Source organism: Sardina pilchardus, chromosome 9 (assembly GCF_963854185.1).
Source record: "Sardina pilchardus chromosome 9, fSarPil1.1, whole genome shotgun sequence".
Lineage (NCBI taxonomy): Eukaryota > Metazoa > Chordata > Actinopteri > Clupeiformes > Clupeidae > Sardina > Sardina pilchardus.
In genome coordinates this window covers 16199025-16215693 of record NC_085002.1, presented here as the reverse complement: position 1 = coordinate 16215693, position 16669 = coordinate 16199025, and the positions used below count along the sequence as shown (strand labels likewise).

At 44.3% G+C, this 16669-nt stretch overlaps 1 protein-coding gene across 1 annotated transcript in view; it reads right to left on the bottom strand.

Annotated features, from left to right (window-relative positions):
- fer1l4 (fer-1 like family member 4) overlaps nucleotides 1-16669 on the bottom strand; it is a 38994-nt gene that overhangs the window by 3863 nt on the left and 18462 nt on the right. Inside the window, exons 26-42 of the mRNA XM_062544958.1 lie at nucleotides 15810-15944; nucleotides 14596-14769; nucleotides 13485-13595; nucleotides 12566-12727; nucleotides 11161-11335; nucleotides 9804-9919; nucleotides 7775-7891; nucleotides 7599-7641; nucleotides 6683-6789; nucleotides 6451-6585; nucleotides 6153-6269; nucleotides 5753-5880; nucleotides 4223-4393; nucleotides 3618-3772; nucleotides 2931-3112; nucleotides 353-438; nucleotides 60-158 (exon numbers count right to left, since the gene is read on the bottom strand). Of these exons, the coding sequence (XP_062400942.1) occupies nucleotides 60-158; nucleotides 353-438; nucleotides 2931-3112; nucleotides 3618-3772; nucleotides 4223-4393; nucleotides 5753-5880; nucleotides 6153-6269; nucleotides 6451-6585; nucleotides 6683-6789; nucleotides 7599-7641; nucleotides 7775-7891; nucleotides 9804-9919; nucleotides 11161-11335; nucleotides 12566-12727; nucleotides 13485-13595; nucleotides 14596-14769; nucleotides 15810-15944 (2213 nt within the window). The remainder of the gene's footprint in view (nucleotides 1-59; nucleotides 159-352; nucleotides 439-2930; nucleotides 3113-3617; nucleotides 3773-4222; nucleotides 4394-5752; nucleotides 5881-6152; nucleotides 6270-6450; nucleotides 6586-6682; nucleotides 6790-7598; nucleotides 7642-7774; nucleotides 7892-9803; nucleotides 9920-11160; nucleotides 11336-12565; nucleotides 12728-13484; nucleotides 13596-14595; nucleotides 14770-15809; nucleotides 15945-16669) is intronic.

The following is a 16669-nucleotide window of genomic DNA, read 5'->3' as shown; positions in this document are numbered from 1 at the left end:
TGCAGGTGTGTGTGTGTGATGTGCATTTTAGTATATACCTTGGAGTGGTGTATACCTACCCTTTGACATAAATGTCACTGGAGGGCTCCCCGGTGAAAGGGTTCACGTCATCCAGCACCACATCGTCCGTGTTCCAGATGATGACCCTCAGCTCATAGCTGATGTGATACGCACAGGAAAAAACATGGTGAGAACAACATAGAACCTCTACTGGTCCACTACATGCAGCAACATTCAACAGTCTTCGCTGGAGCACCAGCAACACAGTGGTGTTTGTTTACATGTGGAAATTAAATCCCATAAGCAAATCAAAGCTTTTTCAGAGGTAAATGTACTGCTATTGATGACTCACCTTATGGGGAGTCTAGGTTTGATGTCGACCGGTGGAGGAGCAGGTACATCCACAGGGAACATATCCACCCACATGTGCACATAACCCTACAACAACGTAAACAACAGCAATGGAGTCAGACAGGTAGTAAGCGGCCACAGAAAAGAGGTGCCTAGTTTCTAGACCTCTCGTTTGTTTTCATGAGAATGCCTCCTAAAGGGAGAGCAGGGTCCTGTGGATTTGACATACATTTGTTTTGACATTCTACTGGTGAATGTGTTGTTGTTTCATTATTCACCATGCCAAGTGTCAAGTGGGCACCACAGCCACAGTTACACTGTCTGATGCTATCTAGTCTTTTTTTTGTAGCTCCAGAGTGGAAGCTCATCCATTTCTATTAAGCGTTAAAAAAAGATTGACTTAAAAGTTTGCTCAGTGACCTATAATCACCCATAGCTCTGCCTGAGACACTGCAAAAATGAAAGAAATAAATCTGTGAGACGGAAATGGCAGAGCCGCCAGCCTCGGAGAGTAACTAAAACGAATGAAATCAGGAGGGGTAATGTTCGGCACTCATTGCCGGGCCCTCACCTGTGCCAACTCATTATCATTCTGCTTAAATTAAGTCTGGGATCTAGCTGCTAGACACAGATGTCCTGGGAACCTTGAGGAGAACTGACTTAAGCGTTATCATTAGCTTTGCATTTATGGTGAAAAGGCATGCATTGCCTTTGCAAGTGTCTAGTCAAGATATTATCTAGGGGCCTCTTGAGCGAAAAGAACAGTGAATGTGCAATAACTAGCATCATTCAGAGCACATAGACCCTTTCAACTGCATAAACAAAAATGAGTTACTGAGGCATTTCCGGTGGCACCAAAAACAATACTGAGTTAATGGTAACTTAGCAACAATTTTTTTTTAAAAAAAAAGGGTGGTTGGGGTGCTATATAGAGCCATGCAGGCTTTAAAGAACCCTCAGGGGTTCCTTTGATGAACTTTCCAAAATGTTTAAAGAACCATTTTGGGGTGCCATATATGAAGCATGCAATTGAACCATTTTTGGTTCTATATAGTACCCTTTTTCTAAGAGTGTATACAATTCACAATTCTGTCCAGGGCATTAATAGGCTAGGTGAACCCTCTCTCCTGCTTTCTGTCCACAACCTTTGGGTCCAATCACAAACTAGCTTATCAACGCACCCGGATCGTTGGTCTGATTGGTAGAAGGACTATCCTAGCATACAGAGTCATTTGAGGTATGCCCATTGATCACGCCTCTTGTGCAGAAGAAATAAAGCGCAGATTCCCAAGACTAATGTTCAATCTTAAAATATTGAGCTTAGTATGGTGATGGCCAAACTAGGGCATTAAGACATTGTTAGAGACACCAGTCCAACAGCTCTGTGGCAAGAGGGAGTAAAACCCTCCACTCCAATCTAAAACAACGTAAAAGAGCAAAAGCTTTCTATCATTTGCATTTGTGGTTTGATCCATAATGGTGAAAGATCTTCAGCTATGGCAGTTTCGAAATGCACCACACATTTCTGAAAGAAATCAATGTACAACATGTACTATCCATATGTACTATCTCACTGATGCCCATACACAATTCAAATTCAAATCGATCCTAAGAGCCTCATCATAAGCTTTTGGGGACTGGAGTCTACACTCTGCAAACACAGCAGCAAGCACAATTACATTCAGCTGCTTTCGATTATCAATTGTACATTTTAATGTGAAATGCTCCAGCTTCTTATACATAGGTCATGACAAGCTCACTCGAGGCTCAGGCTGTAGAAAATCAATGCCCCCCATCATGACTGCTTCATAATATGCACCAAGTGTAGATGAACTTGGCTTACAGATACAGTAAACAATAATCTGCAGCTATTGAGCTTGGGTCTTTTATTATTATTAATAATAGCGAATGCTGCTTAATTGTAATTGTAACCGTAACCGTAACCGTAACCGTAACCGTAACCGTAACCATAATCATAACCATAACCATAATCATAACCATGACCACAACCACAATGCCCCATGCAGTGAGGTCATACTGAGCATTTCCATCAACACATGACCTTTATGGCGGTAAGTGCAATGCACCGAAGCACCACAGCGGGCATCAGGGCACGTACTGTATGCTTTAAATGGGTGATGGCTTTGGGCATTACTCAGGGGTATGAAGTGGCAGTAGAGGGACATGTCATTGTAGTGGGACATAAATCTACAATCAGTATTTTTTTGAGTGAGAAATGTAAGCAATAAGCAAAGGGCAATAAGTAATGACTTGAGTTTCACAAATAACCATTAGTTGTGTGAACTGAACTATTGACACATCCAAAGCATCTCGTCCAGTCTATAAAAAAGTACTCATCAGTATCCATTGCCAGCCATCTAGATTTGCTAATTAATACATTTCTAATGCCGGAGGTAAACTTCTATGAATATAATTAAGAAAAAATCGCTTGACTCTGACTGACTTTCAGACTCTTTTCTCTGAAAAGGAGCTCCGACTATGTGTGAACCTCAGAGCCGAGGGGTCGGTCAGTCAGTAGCGTCGGGGGTAGGGGGAGGAGGGGGGGGGGCAACCTTCACCTGTGGCAGGCCGGGTTTGTCGGCGCTGAGGAGGGAGCGGACCTCCACGTGCTCGGGCACCAGGGGGCACGCCGTCACGCAGAACTCGCGCATCTCGCCCCAGCGGTGCAGCACGCTCAGGGCCTTGTGCTCGTCCAGCTCGTTCAGGTCCTCCTCCGTCTTCTTGTTCTTCTTCAGCAGCTCTGTGGGGGGTGCGAGAGGAAGATGACCGCTGCTTAAAATAGAAGCACTCTGTGCGTGTGTGTGTGTGTGTGTGTGTGTGTGTGTGTGTGCCTGAGGCTCTCCATCTGGGTCTAACAATGTCTCTGAATTACACACTGCAGCTTTCTCATGCTACATGGAGGATAATACAATCTCCAATGGAGGGGATATTCCAGGCAATTGAATGTGTAAGTACCGTGCATGCACCTTGTATGGTGTTTAGATGCTAAGCAGCTTGACGCAGCCTACAGAGTGTGGTAGCAGTTTTAAAAATAAGGCACTCATATCTATGTTGATCTGTGTTGGGAATATCAGCAGCTTTGGCTCTAGAAGAAAGAAAGAGAGAGAGGGAGAGAGCAGTAGATAGATAGAGAGAGAGAGAAAGAGAGGGAGAGAGAAAGAACAATAGAGAGAGAGGGGGGAAATAGAGAGAGATAGAGAGATAGAAAGATAGACAAGGAGTGAGAGAGAGAGAGATCTACACACCCTCAGGGAAAGCCTCTGGGGGAACTTTGAATATCTTGTTCAGCACTTTGATTTCTGAATCCCGGTATTCCGGCGAAGGGATCCCGTTTTTGCGGCATAGCTCAGCCAGGACTGCCGACGGCTTCTTGGTGTCCCGCCACTTATTGTAGCCATCCCTGTGGACAGCAAAGCACAGAGGCTGTGTGTGTGTGTGTGTGTGTGTGTGTGTGTGTGTGTGTGTGTGTGTGTGTCTGTGTGTGTGTCTGAATGCACCTCATTTCTCCAGTACTAAGTCTAATATGGTAGGAGGCTCCATTAAATACACACATACAGTATTGAATAACAAAATGAGAGATATTCCCCGTTGAAAGACGTTCATTAACAAACATTGTAGAGGATATGCCACTTATTGTAATTGATGCTCTACGCAAGATGAAAAATGTTGAATTGCTCAACTGTTTAATCTTTAAACCACAGATCAATCCCGAGCTAACCTTGTATACCTTACAAGTGAGAAATCAGTGGTATTGAGACTATCGTGGTCCCTATTTCTTTCTATAAATGTCAATTGGTTGTGTACAGCCATTGCTTCGTCGATTGGTTTGTCAAGGTCAGTTGCGACTCACTTGTCATAATAGAGTGCTATGCCACAGCCGGCGCGGTGTCGGCTATAGAAGCGGTTCTCCAGATCGATGCGTGTTTCTCCAATCAGGTCATCTGACCCCACCAGGTCATGGTCATACACTATGAGAGTGAGTTCTGTTTCCAGAGGGAAGGACACGGTCAGCTCGAACACTCTACAAGAATAGAAAACACAGAAAACACACACACAGGCACACACACATAAAAGGATGATGGGATCACATGTGATATATATAAAAAATACTGTGTCCTATAATAGGACACTGTGTCCTACAACAAGGACTGTATCAACTCCTACTTCAACAGTGTCACCACCCTCTCACAGATTACCACTTTCCCTAATCAGACGCCATGGATGAACAGTGAGGTCCCACTCATGCTAAGGACACATGACATCATCCTCAGATCAGGTGAGGCCATCAAAAAGGCCAAGTACAAGTTATGGATTGAGAATCACTTTAAGAACACCTCTGACCCGTGACGCATGAGGCAAGGCATCCAGGCAATCATAGACTACAAACCTACTAATGCTCCCCCCTACACCTCACCCGACACCTCCTTGCCTGAGTAGCTGAAACACTTCCATGGCCACTTTGACAGGGACAAGATGGAGGTGGCCATTAAGGCTGTGGTCTCTCTGCAGAGCAGCGACTCCTCACACTCTTCCTAACCAACAGACCACAGTCTGATAGATAACCACACCTCCTCAACCCTCACCCTGAACACTGGCATACCACAGGGCTGTGTGCTCAGCCCTCTCCTTTACTACCTCTTCACCTACAGCTGCATTTCTGTACCTGTACACACGACTGTCAAGTTTGCAGACGACACAGAGGTGATAGGTCTCATCAGCGACAACAATGAGACAGCCAACAGGGATGAGGTCCAGCACCTAACAATGTGGTGCACTGACAACAACCTGGCTCTCAACACCAAGAAGACTAAAGAGCTCATTGTGGGCTACAAGAAGTTAAAAGCTGACACACACCCCTCCATCCTCATCAACAGGAGTAAGGTGCATGTCACCAGCTTCAAGTGTCTGGGTGTCCACATCTCTTGGACCCTGCTCAAGAAGGCTCACCAGTGACTCTTCATCCTGAGGAGACTAAAGGAGGTCCACCTGTCTCCTCAGATCCTGGTGAACTTCTACTGCTGCACCATCGAGAGCATCCTCACCACCAACTGTGTCATATTATGGTACGGCAACTGCTCTGCCTCTGACCAGAAAGCACTGCAAAGGGTGGTGAAAACTGCCAAATGCATCACCAATTCCTCACCAGGGCAAGCAATGCTTGCATAAGGCGCACAGCATTATCAAAGACTGTTCTCACTCCAACTACAGACTGTTGCCCACCCCACTCTGCTCTTATACTGCTACTGTTAATACAGTTAATACTGTGCACATACCCTTACTGTAAACCACTGTAAATGCACAATGAATCTAATCTAATCTAAAGAATCTTTACATTTTGCACATTTTTATATTTATTTCATATTTAGACAATCTTACTCACTCTCCAAAGACGGGGTTGAGCTGTTTGGGGATGTAGCGTTCCTTGCTGTCCATGTGCTGTGGTCCCACCTTTACCACCACATAGGGGTCAGCCTTACCATTGGGGTCAGTGGGGGCCAAGTTAGTGGCCTAGGAGTTTCAGGAAAGGTTGCATACAGGAAAGACCATGAACAACATGAAATAAGAACTATATTTGTAACTCAGTAAATGACTGGGACTATATATTTACCACAAAAAAGGCATCTTAAAAAGCCACATCCAAAATGGTTTGTATATGGCTACTGAATATAAGTCCCTAAACTTCTAAATATCTGAATATAAACTGTTTTTTTTTTCAAACCATATTAAGCTGTAATGTGGCAGAAAGACGTGAAAAGTGACTTGATGTTAGGTTAGTGCACCTTGACCACATAAATTCTCACGAGGACTTTCATGGGAGCGTTTTTAGGAACACCATTGGTGATCTGGCAGTCATCATCCTCATCCTCCTTAGCAATGGGGTAAATCAGGAATGAACCCTGCAGAATGCAAAAAAACATACACACACACACACACACACACACGTCAATAATCAATAGTCAGAAGTACTAATTACATCACACAATTATGCAGTTATTTAATGATGTTCTATTAGGTTTTTTTTTTTTAGAAATGTCGCTGAAAAACAGTAAATCTCATCTCAGTCGCATCACTGTCCACCTTATACTTCCCCATGGTCCTCTCACTCTCGTCCTCCTCCTCCTCGTCAAAGTTGGACTTGCCCTTGTAGATGGGGAAGATGTGCAGCCAGTCCATGAACTGACTGAACTCGTTCTCCAGCTCAGACTTGTACAGCTGTGTGGGGTGAGAAGAAGTCATTAACACTGGGCCCGTGCTCCCTAACATCGGGCGGCATCAGGAGGGCCATTACGGCCAGAGACAGATTAGGCACCTGGAGGGTGGCGATCATTTTCCGCTTGGGCTTTGGTGGTTCGATTTCAATCGGCATGACGTCATCGTCCTCAGCATCCAGGGCGGACATGTTGAGGTTGCCTCCTTCTGTGGAATGAAATATGAAATGGTCAGTGTGTGTGTGTGTGTGTGTGTGTGTGTGTGTGTGTGTATTCTGTGTGCATGTGTGTGTGTATTTGTGTGCATATGTGTATATTTGTGTGCATGTGTGTGTGTATGTGTGTGTGTGTGTGTGCGCATGTGTGCGTGTATTTGTGTGCATATGTGTATATTTGTGTGTGTGTGTGTGTGTGTGTGTCTGAATCAATAGTGTGTGTGTGCGTGTGTGTGCGTGTGTGTGTGTGTGTGTGTGTATGCCCACCCAGAGGCCCCGAGCACACAGCTTGCAACACGGCTGACTAATCGCCTGGAGAGCACAAGGGACGCGTTTAACGCCACATTGCGGCTGAGAGACTGAACGTTAGAGTTGCCATTGGGGCTATCATGTTATAAATAATCCCATTTAGGAAAGATAAAATCTATGAGCCGTTTCAACTTTGGCGCAAACCACCATGGGTGTATGAAACCCATAATAAGCTCAGCAGGTAAGTGAAAACAACAGTGAAATACCTTTATAATCATTATTAAAATACATTTTGCTTTGAGAGTTTTAAAAAGCATTTTGGGAGTTTTTGTCTCTGTCTTGACGTGTTGTTTAATCATTCAATTAAGACATTCTATGCGAAACACATTATCTTGTTCAAATGCTACACAGAGTTTAAAGATTGTAAAGAATATACGGGCACTGATTGATATATGTTTTTGCATGTACGGCATGAGTGATTGCATTTTGGCCTGAGTCATCATCACAAGTCATGAGTACACAACAGCTGTGGGCACTCATTTCTGTGCAGTACCTGCTTCTTGTTGGTCCTCCATGTCTTCTAAGTCCTTCTCCTCCTAAAACATAAACAATGCCATCTGTCCAGCTCCATCTTCTTTATCTGAAGGTACTGATTGTTTCTCTTAACGTATTGATTCAGACACATATTTGAAACAGATCAAACCAGCCCATTTGATTGGCCAGTCTCACCTGTTTTTCAAGCTCCGCTAGCGATGCGTAGTATTTGGACCACCAATCAAGCTCCTCTTTCTCTGGCTCCTCCTCTTCAAGCTCCTCCTCCTTCTTCCTCACCTTCTTCAGAGGAGCCTGGAGGAATATGAAAAATGCATGAGATTCAACTCCACCGCAGGCAAAATAGATGCATATAGGGGGATTATTTTCACTCAGATGCTACACCGTATGTGGTTAACAGTAATGACTACAAGGTATTCAATACACCATCCGTGTCATATGAAAGCGTGGACGCTGAAGTCACTACCGTTCATTCGGCAAAACGATCACACAGGATGATTCTCCTATTTAGGAGTCCATCAGCTCACTGTAATGACTGTGGATGTGCATATGTTTAGTTTAATTTGCAGCAAAGTCGGTACAGACCACAGGAGAAAGACACGGTGAGGGGTGAAGAGCTATTGAACCACACATGGGAATGAGACGTTATCACAACCAATGAGAACAGGTGGCAGGCAACTTTCTGGAATTATTGTAGGACATAGTGTAGCATTTGAAATGGAGGAATGGGACAGATGGAAAGAGAGAGAGAGAGAGAGAGAGAGAGAGAGAGAGAGAGAGAGACAGAAAGAGAGGACATGTGTATGTAGGGGAAACAGACGAAACATAAGGATAGAGGGGAAAAGAGAGAAAAGGTGACATAGAAGACAAGAACGTGTCCAAGGGCCTGGAGAGACAGGTGAGTGAAAGGAGAGACAGGAGTGATGGTGAGAGACATCACATCGAAAGACAGTGAATGAAAGGACATGAAGTGTGTGAAAGCGCCGGCCTGTGCGAGAGAGTGTGACAGATCGAAGGGCTCCTATTACGCAGCAGGAAGGAGATCCTGTTGAGCGCCTAGTGTTTAATTAAACCACTGGGCCATCCGGCATGATTACTACAAACCCTGTGTGTGTGTGTGTGTGTATGTGTGTGTGTGTGTGTGTGTGTGTGTGTGTGTGGCAATGTGCATCTGTTTGTGTATGCATGTAGCATGTATGAGTGTGTGTATGTGTGTATGTGTGTGTGTGTGTGTGTGTGTGTGTGTGTGTGTGTGTGTGCATGTGTACATGCTTGATACAGACAGAGCTATGGCTCAAACTCATCCCGTGTGCAGCTCACCCCCTAATCAGTGGCTCAACCAGGCTAAGAGGTGGCGCTCCGCTCTGCAGGGGATCAGATCACAGACAGGGCCAAGGAGGCTGGCACAGGCACGCGGCGCGCTAAATGGCACCCGGCAGCCTGCCGCTGCGCGAGTGTATGGCAGCCTCTCATTACACGCCACTGCAGATGGAGAGAGCGCCAGCTGCCACCACACCACCTCCACACACAGACCTGTGCTGTTTAACGGTAATGAAGACCTAATGCGAAGAGGAGTGGAGTAGATACATGTAGATGAACTGCATATTATACATCTGCAGTGGGTGTCTGGGTGGCTGTGTGTGTGGGGAGGGAGCTGGCTGAGGAATTTTGCATTCTGTTTTTTCTACATCATTTGATTGATAGTGTCATGCATGTTGCAGACTCTTATTTTTCATGTCTGAATAATAGTATAAGTGGCTCTAATTAAAAAATGAATAATAAATAAAAAATACATCTGTGCTGCTGGGGCGTGAAGTACTGAAGTGAGTTAGGGTCCGATTCTCACAGTGTGGATTACAACATGGCTTGTATGTTTTAGGTAAAAGTAGAATTTTGAGGAATAGATCGTATCGGGAAAAATCACAGCAAGGACAGAAATGAAGTTTTTAATTTTGAAAGATATTAAGAGCTTGGAGTAGAAGTATGCTAGACACATTCACACTTTGTTCAGGCAATGCCACATACAGTAGGGCCTCATAAGATGGAGCTAGTACACCAGCTATCTCTTGCTTTTGTCCCACATTATTTATAAAACATTTACACTTCCACACTGAGCTGAGATGGTGGATCAGCTCTCTGAGGTGAAGACCACAACTAGGGGTGTTATGTAGCACGTGGTCTATCCTGTGACTAAACAGAAACTCACCATGACCAACTTAATGGGGTTGATGGGGATTTTGGAGTCCTTCAGGGGAAGTCCGCCCAGATCCATGTTTATCACAGCATGTAGAGGTGTAGAGGCCACCTTGGGAGGCTTCCTCTCTACAAAGACACATATAACAACAAAATGACCAACAAAAAATCCTCAAAATGAGAATACAAACCTGGAGTGCCTGGATTTTTCCTTATCATGAACTGATCCCATTGTCCACGAGCACCCAATACGTGGATAGAATCTACGCTTTATAACCAAGAGCAACCAGCTTCTTTCGCTGAACAGATGAGAATACATACATTTGTGTGAAGGGGTCGGGGATGGTCTGCACACTCTGTAATGGCTCCAAAAGTACCTTATTTGTTTACTATAAAAGGCAACGTTGACTTTTATAGCAAACAAATAAAGTACTTCTGGAGCCATTACACAGTGTGCAGACCATCCCCTTCACTCTTTAACACGTTTTTTTGTCTAACACCTGTTAAAAAATGTTTTTGGATGTGCGCACCCGTCTCTCCAAATACACACATTTGACCCATACTAATGTATGTACTGTATATAATGTGTGTCGCGTACACATCACAGACATCTTTTTGTTTACTCACAGTGACATTTTTCCTATCTCTAATATTGTGACATTGTATCATGCCAAGTTTTTCCCACAGTCATTCCTGAATCTAAGTCCTCAGAGATATGGTCCTTGTTTCTAGTGGTAAAATTATTAGCCGTTATCTCAAGCACAGCATGCAAAAACATCATTTCTGTTGTAGCTGAAACATGCTTGGAATGCTTTACTCTTTCTTTGAGTAACTTTTTTTTTTGTTCCTGTATTTGACCTAAATATGTGAATGAAATAATTTGAATGAAAATGTTCTCCCCAAGTGACAAAAAATCCCTCCAAAAAAGAAGAAGAAGAAACATACTTGGGATAACCAGCTGAATCTCACAAAATAATTTGCAAAGCATGGCAATTTACACAACCACAGTGAAGCGGTTTATCACAGTTCCACACATTGGAGATTTCCCTTACTCATATTTCTCTCTCTCTCTCCCTCGCACGCACACACACACACACACACACACACACACACACACACACACACACACACACACACACACACACACACACACACACACACACACACACACACACACACACACACACACACACTCTCCCTCCCTCCCTCCCTCCCTCCCTCCCTCCCTCCCTCCCTCCAAACTTTAGAGTATAAAGCATGAGTAAGCTTCTGCTTGCCAGTCAAACATGCATTCTCAAAACCAGCAGATGGGCAAGGCTCAGGGAAGAGACCCTGACCCACTCACACAGCTACTGTAGGATCTTCCTCACCAGGGGGTTCGGGCTCGTCCTCCTCTTCCTCCCTCCACTCCTCCAGATCTCGGGGGGCGAAGTGCATGAGGCTCTGAACCACATGGGTGCCCACCAGCACCAGCCGGCCAAACGCCCGCTGCTCCATCACGAAGACGGTGAGTGGAGGGTGCAGATACACCAGCTCGGGCAGCTCCTAGGGACAGGCTCATACGCACACAGACACACACAGACACACACACACACACACACACACGCACACACACACACACACACACACACACACACACACACACACACACACACACACACACACACACACACACACACACACACACACACACACACACACACACACACACACACACACACACACACACACACACACACACACACACACAATCAATACAGGGAGAGATGGAGGAATATGAGTAAATAAGGACACAATACGCAGACATACAAGGACACTGAGATGAGATGGCCAAATGCAGATCAATGGGGGCACGTAAGGATAAATATGAAAAATAAATAATATGAGGACAATAACAGAAAAACGATCACACCAAGGCCATGAAAAATTGAGGAACAATATAAAGTGTGGGGAAAAATGTAAAACATTGTGTCACAAAATATTTAATTGCAAAATGCTATTTTATGGTTATACAAAACAGACACAGGGTATTTTCACAAACCAGCTGGCTTATCATCATTCTAAAAGGTATGCTATGCAATTTCGGGCATTTTTGGCAACTGTATTGCTCCCCCTAGAGTTGCGATATATTTATATTATACTCTGCCGTTGCAAATAGTCTACTTCTTGTGGTTTGTTCCCCTTGTACACAGAGAAAATGCTTTTGTTGTGGAGGTGAAGAATTAACAAGAGGCATTCATGACTATTCATGATGTCTGCATTGCTGGTTCTCTCGTTAGCGACTCGCTACGGCTATGCTGTATGGCTATGCTAGGTCAACGATTCCCCTATTACTAATTTTTTTCACCATCAAATTAGCTTCGTAAAGGTTATATTAAGGTGAAATCTTGCTCCGTGTTCCTTTAAATGCTAATGATAGATAATGAGACACGGTGCTAGTGAATAAACAAATAAAACTACAAGGCATGTGGGACAGAGAGTCTTGGAAATGCACAACGGTTGAAGCAATGACACTAAGAACTCAAGGCAAGGATCAGATTCAGGACAGAGAAAAAGTCTCATCTGACAAGCATAACTGAATATTTAGAGGGTTTTTTTCAGCTTCTTCAACGCGAGTCTGGAGTCTGGTGGGCTCTGCATCAGAAACTGTCAAGCTACATGTCTGAAACCAAAAAGTCAGGTATGCAAAACTACATTTACATTCATGCATAAAAACAACCCCCAAGGCACTGTACACTGTGAAGTAGAATGGTCACAAACAACAGGCTCTCTCACCACATGAAAGTGCTTGACCATCTCGGTGAAGTTGGGATTGAGTTTGTAGCTCTCGATTTCCTCCGACTCGATCATCTGACCCGCACACTCAATCCGCACCTGGGGCTTCTCCACTTCAAACAGATTCACTCGCTTCAGATCCCGCAGGCCCCAATACAGCACCTACACACACACACACACACACACACACACACACACACACACACACACACACACACACACACACACACACACACACACACACACAGCATGCAAAGACACACACACACATACGTACAGTATATATACATACATGCAGTACCTACATCATTTACGCACACACATATAACCTCTACATACTGTAGACACAGAGGCAATAAAACTACATTCAGTGTGTAAGCACATGTGGATCTATATGCCATTTCATCCTCTAAAGATCTATACTCAGCATTACAATGCATCCATGACTTCGGAGATTGCATTACACCCTTTCACAGCACAGAAAGTAATATCTGAGGCGGCTAAACAAATTTCATGTGTGAGGGACTTTGCTGAAATGGAGTTTTGTTTTATACACTTAATTACTTAAGGTGCTGAAAAACCATTACCGGTTGCAGTATGAAACAGCACCCCATACAAACGCACTGAGCCAACACACCAAACAAAACAACAGGATGTCCCTCAACCAGTTCATCCCAGTGTGCAACTGCTTCCAAGATACACAGACAGGGCAGAGATTCTTATGGGGAGCCGTTCAGGAAATATGTCTACCTGCTTTATACAAATGCATTGGTCTTGGTCATTATGCACTAGGCTGCAAATACTGACACGAGGCTGGAAGTGGAACTGACTGGCACCCCATAGTTTCTCCGTCAAGTAAAACGGCAGCTTGAAAAACCCCTGCAGCCAGGTGAAGTCACTGCTCAGTATTCTCTCTCACCTCGATCCTGAAGTTGCGCAGCACCGGCCGCACGCCCTCTGGGATGATGAAGAGCCGCTCCTCCGCCAGGTACTCTGGCTCTCGGGGGTCCACGTCCGCCGGAAGGGAAGGCTGCAGGCGTAAAACACACAGATACACACACAAACACAAACACACACACACACACACACACACACACACACACACACACACACACACACACACACACACACACAACACGCATGCACAAAAGTTTTTTTTATATACTGTAAGATAAAAAATGAAAAATGAAAATGGCTCTCACAGTGTCCTCATTCTTTCACTGTTGCTTTCTGATGCCTCACATTTGTTAGCATGTCTCACTGTGTACAGCAGCACGTAAATGTAGATTATGATTGTAGATCTTATGGGGCTTTTTTGTGTGCTGCTGTTAAGCAGCTTGTATTTCTACTTGCATGAAAAGCACAATTGACTGATTGCTTCATAAATAATGGTGCTACTTGCTGGCTGCATTGCATAAGCCAATGGCTCAATGGCTGGCTCTTGGCAAAAGGTGAAGATCTGTCTTTTTCAGGTCTCGCGGTGACAACACCAATAACTGAGAGACCGGCCTTATTGATCCAGTCTGGGCGTCTGGAGTAGGAGTGAGAGGGAAATTTAGAGAACGACGAGAAGGAGAGAAAGATAGGGGATGGATTTGAAAGTCTGTCGAGGCTATATGGGGGTCACCTCTCCAAAGCTCACATAATCTATCTCAATAAAGACACAGAGAGAGAAAAATAGTGTGTGTGTGTGTGTGTGTGTGTGTGTGTGTGTGTGTGTGTGTGTGTGTGAGTGAGAGAGAGAGAGAGAGAGAGAGAGAGAGAAAGAGAAAGAGATAGGATGGAGAGAAGTAAAAACTTAGTTAACAGTGATTTCAAAGGTCAGTGGATAGAAACGAGAAAAAAGTTAGAGACCTGGAGAAGGACAGACAGATTCTCTTCTTTCTTACTCTAAAATTGAGCTGGATTTGAGGGAGACTCAGAGAAGGAGATAGAGGTGGAGACCGAGAGAGAGAGAGAGAGAGAGAGTGAAAGTAAGATAGAGAGGATGACTACCAGCACTGGGCTTTCCTCCAGGGGAGGTCTCTCACCTCGCCGAAGCTGGCGTAATCCAGCTCGATAAGCTCGAAGGCCGCCAGCAGCTCGCCCGCCTTCACCTTGCCCTTGCTGATGTCGAAGAACTGCAGCATGGGCTTCTTGTAGGGCTCCTCCACATACTTCAGCTCCGGGCTGGCAAACGCTCGTCCCAGAGACTGGGGGCTGCCCTGTGGGGGGGCCATTTCAAAAGCAGGGTGTGTGTGAGGGAGGGTGTGAAAACATGTGTGTGTAAGAGAGAGAGAGAGAGAGAGAGAGAGAGAGAGAGAGAGTAGGTGTGTGAATGTAGAGGAGTGGCAGACTTAGGGGCCAGCCACACGGAGACGCGTTTTGGGTTAAACGCAGATGTTTTGCATCGTTTTGGCCGATCATCCAAACGAATCCTGTAAACGCATAGCCCTAAAACGAAGCTTTCTGAAACCGGACAGGAAGACAGGAAAAGACACATAGCTGGTTTTCTCAGTAGGGACACTGTATGCTAGGTGAACTGTTTGCCTATTACAAGTTCGTTTACCATCAAATTGGCTTCATGAAGGTGAAAATCTGTATGTGCATAGTGTACCTTTAAGATGAGTCTGAAACATGACAAAATGTGGAAAACTGAAAAGGATCTGAAAACTATTACTATATGCGGTATATACTGTATGTTGTGTGGTTGTGTGTATTTTGTGAATCTGTGTAAAATGTGTTGAACAGAGAACGTGTGCATGTTGTATGTTAAATCCATTGTAAAAGTGGACTGTGTTGCTTTGGCATTTAAACATGTGTGCATGTGCGTGGTTCTTTGTTGTAGTCTTGCCCAAGGTCTTCCTGGGTACCTTCTGTTGGCATTAAAACAAGATATGGGTTTATATGTCAAACCAAGTGTATGTGATGCATGTGTATTCAATACCGCTAGGCCATGTGATGACATTTCAACAAAGGACTATACCTCAGAGTCAGAAAGAAAAAAGAAAAAGAGAGAAAGAGATCTGAGAGTGTGTATGTGTGTGTGTGTGTGTGTGTGTGTGTCATAAACACTTGTATGAAAGTGTTGTGTGGATTTGGTGAACAGTAGGAGAAATAATACCCATCATAAATGAGCGATCATATGACAGCAGCGTAAACTCATAGACCTCTCATTCTCACAAAATAAAGACATTGTATCACGTATTGCATTCAACTAAAGCAGCCATTGGAATCTTCACTCAGGGATATGATCAGGGCTCACCAGTTTGTTGTAGTCGTAGAGGTTGATAATGATTATCGGGGGGTCGTCTCTGAAGTCGGCCTTACTGCCCTCCATCAAGATCTGATCAAACAACAGCAGCTCACTCCACGTAGGGGACAGAGTCTCCTCGATCACCTGCACAACCAGCAGAGATTACTCTTCCGCACATGTGCAAATGGGTAGGAGGTTAGAGTGTCTGTCTACTCCCCAAGGCCACACTATTGGAGTTTATGAATGTGTGCTTATGAGTGAGAGAATGGGAGAGAAAGAAAGAGACCGAGGGGGGGCGGATAGAAAGATAAATAGAGAAAGAGAGACAAAGAAAGAGAGACAGACACAGGGTGAGAGAGAGAGAGAAATATAACGCCTTCTTCACATGCTAAGCCATGTTGTTAAACATACAGTATGTCAACATAGAGAACAGAAGGACAGAAATACTACTACTGAAGTCCAACAACTGATTCTTCTGAAGAAAGAGATGACGTGTGTGTGTGTGTGTGTGTGTGTGTGTGTGTGTGTGTGTGTGTGTGTGTGTGTGTGTGTGTATGTGTGTATTGTGTGAGCTTAGTGTGTGTGTGCTGGTAGTATTATATACAAATCCTTATAAGAACAATGTGTGCATAGCTAATCCTGCATTCAGAGGACGGATCTGTAGTCAATTCAATTTAGATTCAAGCCACACAAGGGAATCCGTGTTGTTTATTTAACAAAAAAAATACAATGTTTCTCATCATGGTCTTGTTTGAAAGTATAATGATGTGATTTTCATTTCATTGATATTCACTGAAACAACGTTATGGGATCTGACCTATTCTGAAATGGAATTAATCTCAATCAAACTGTATTGACTTCAAAGAGAT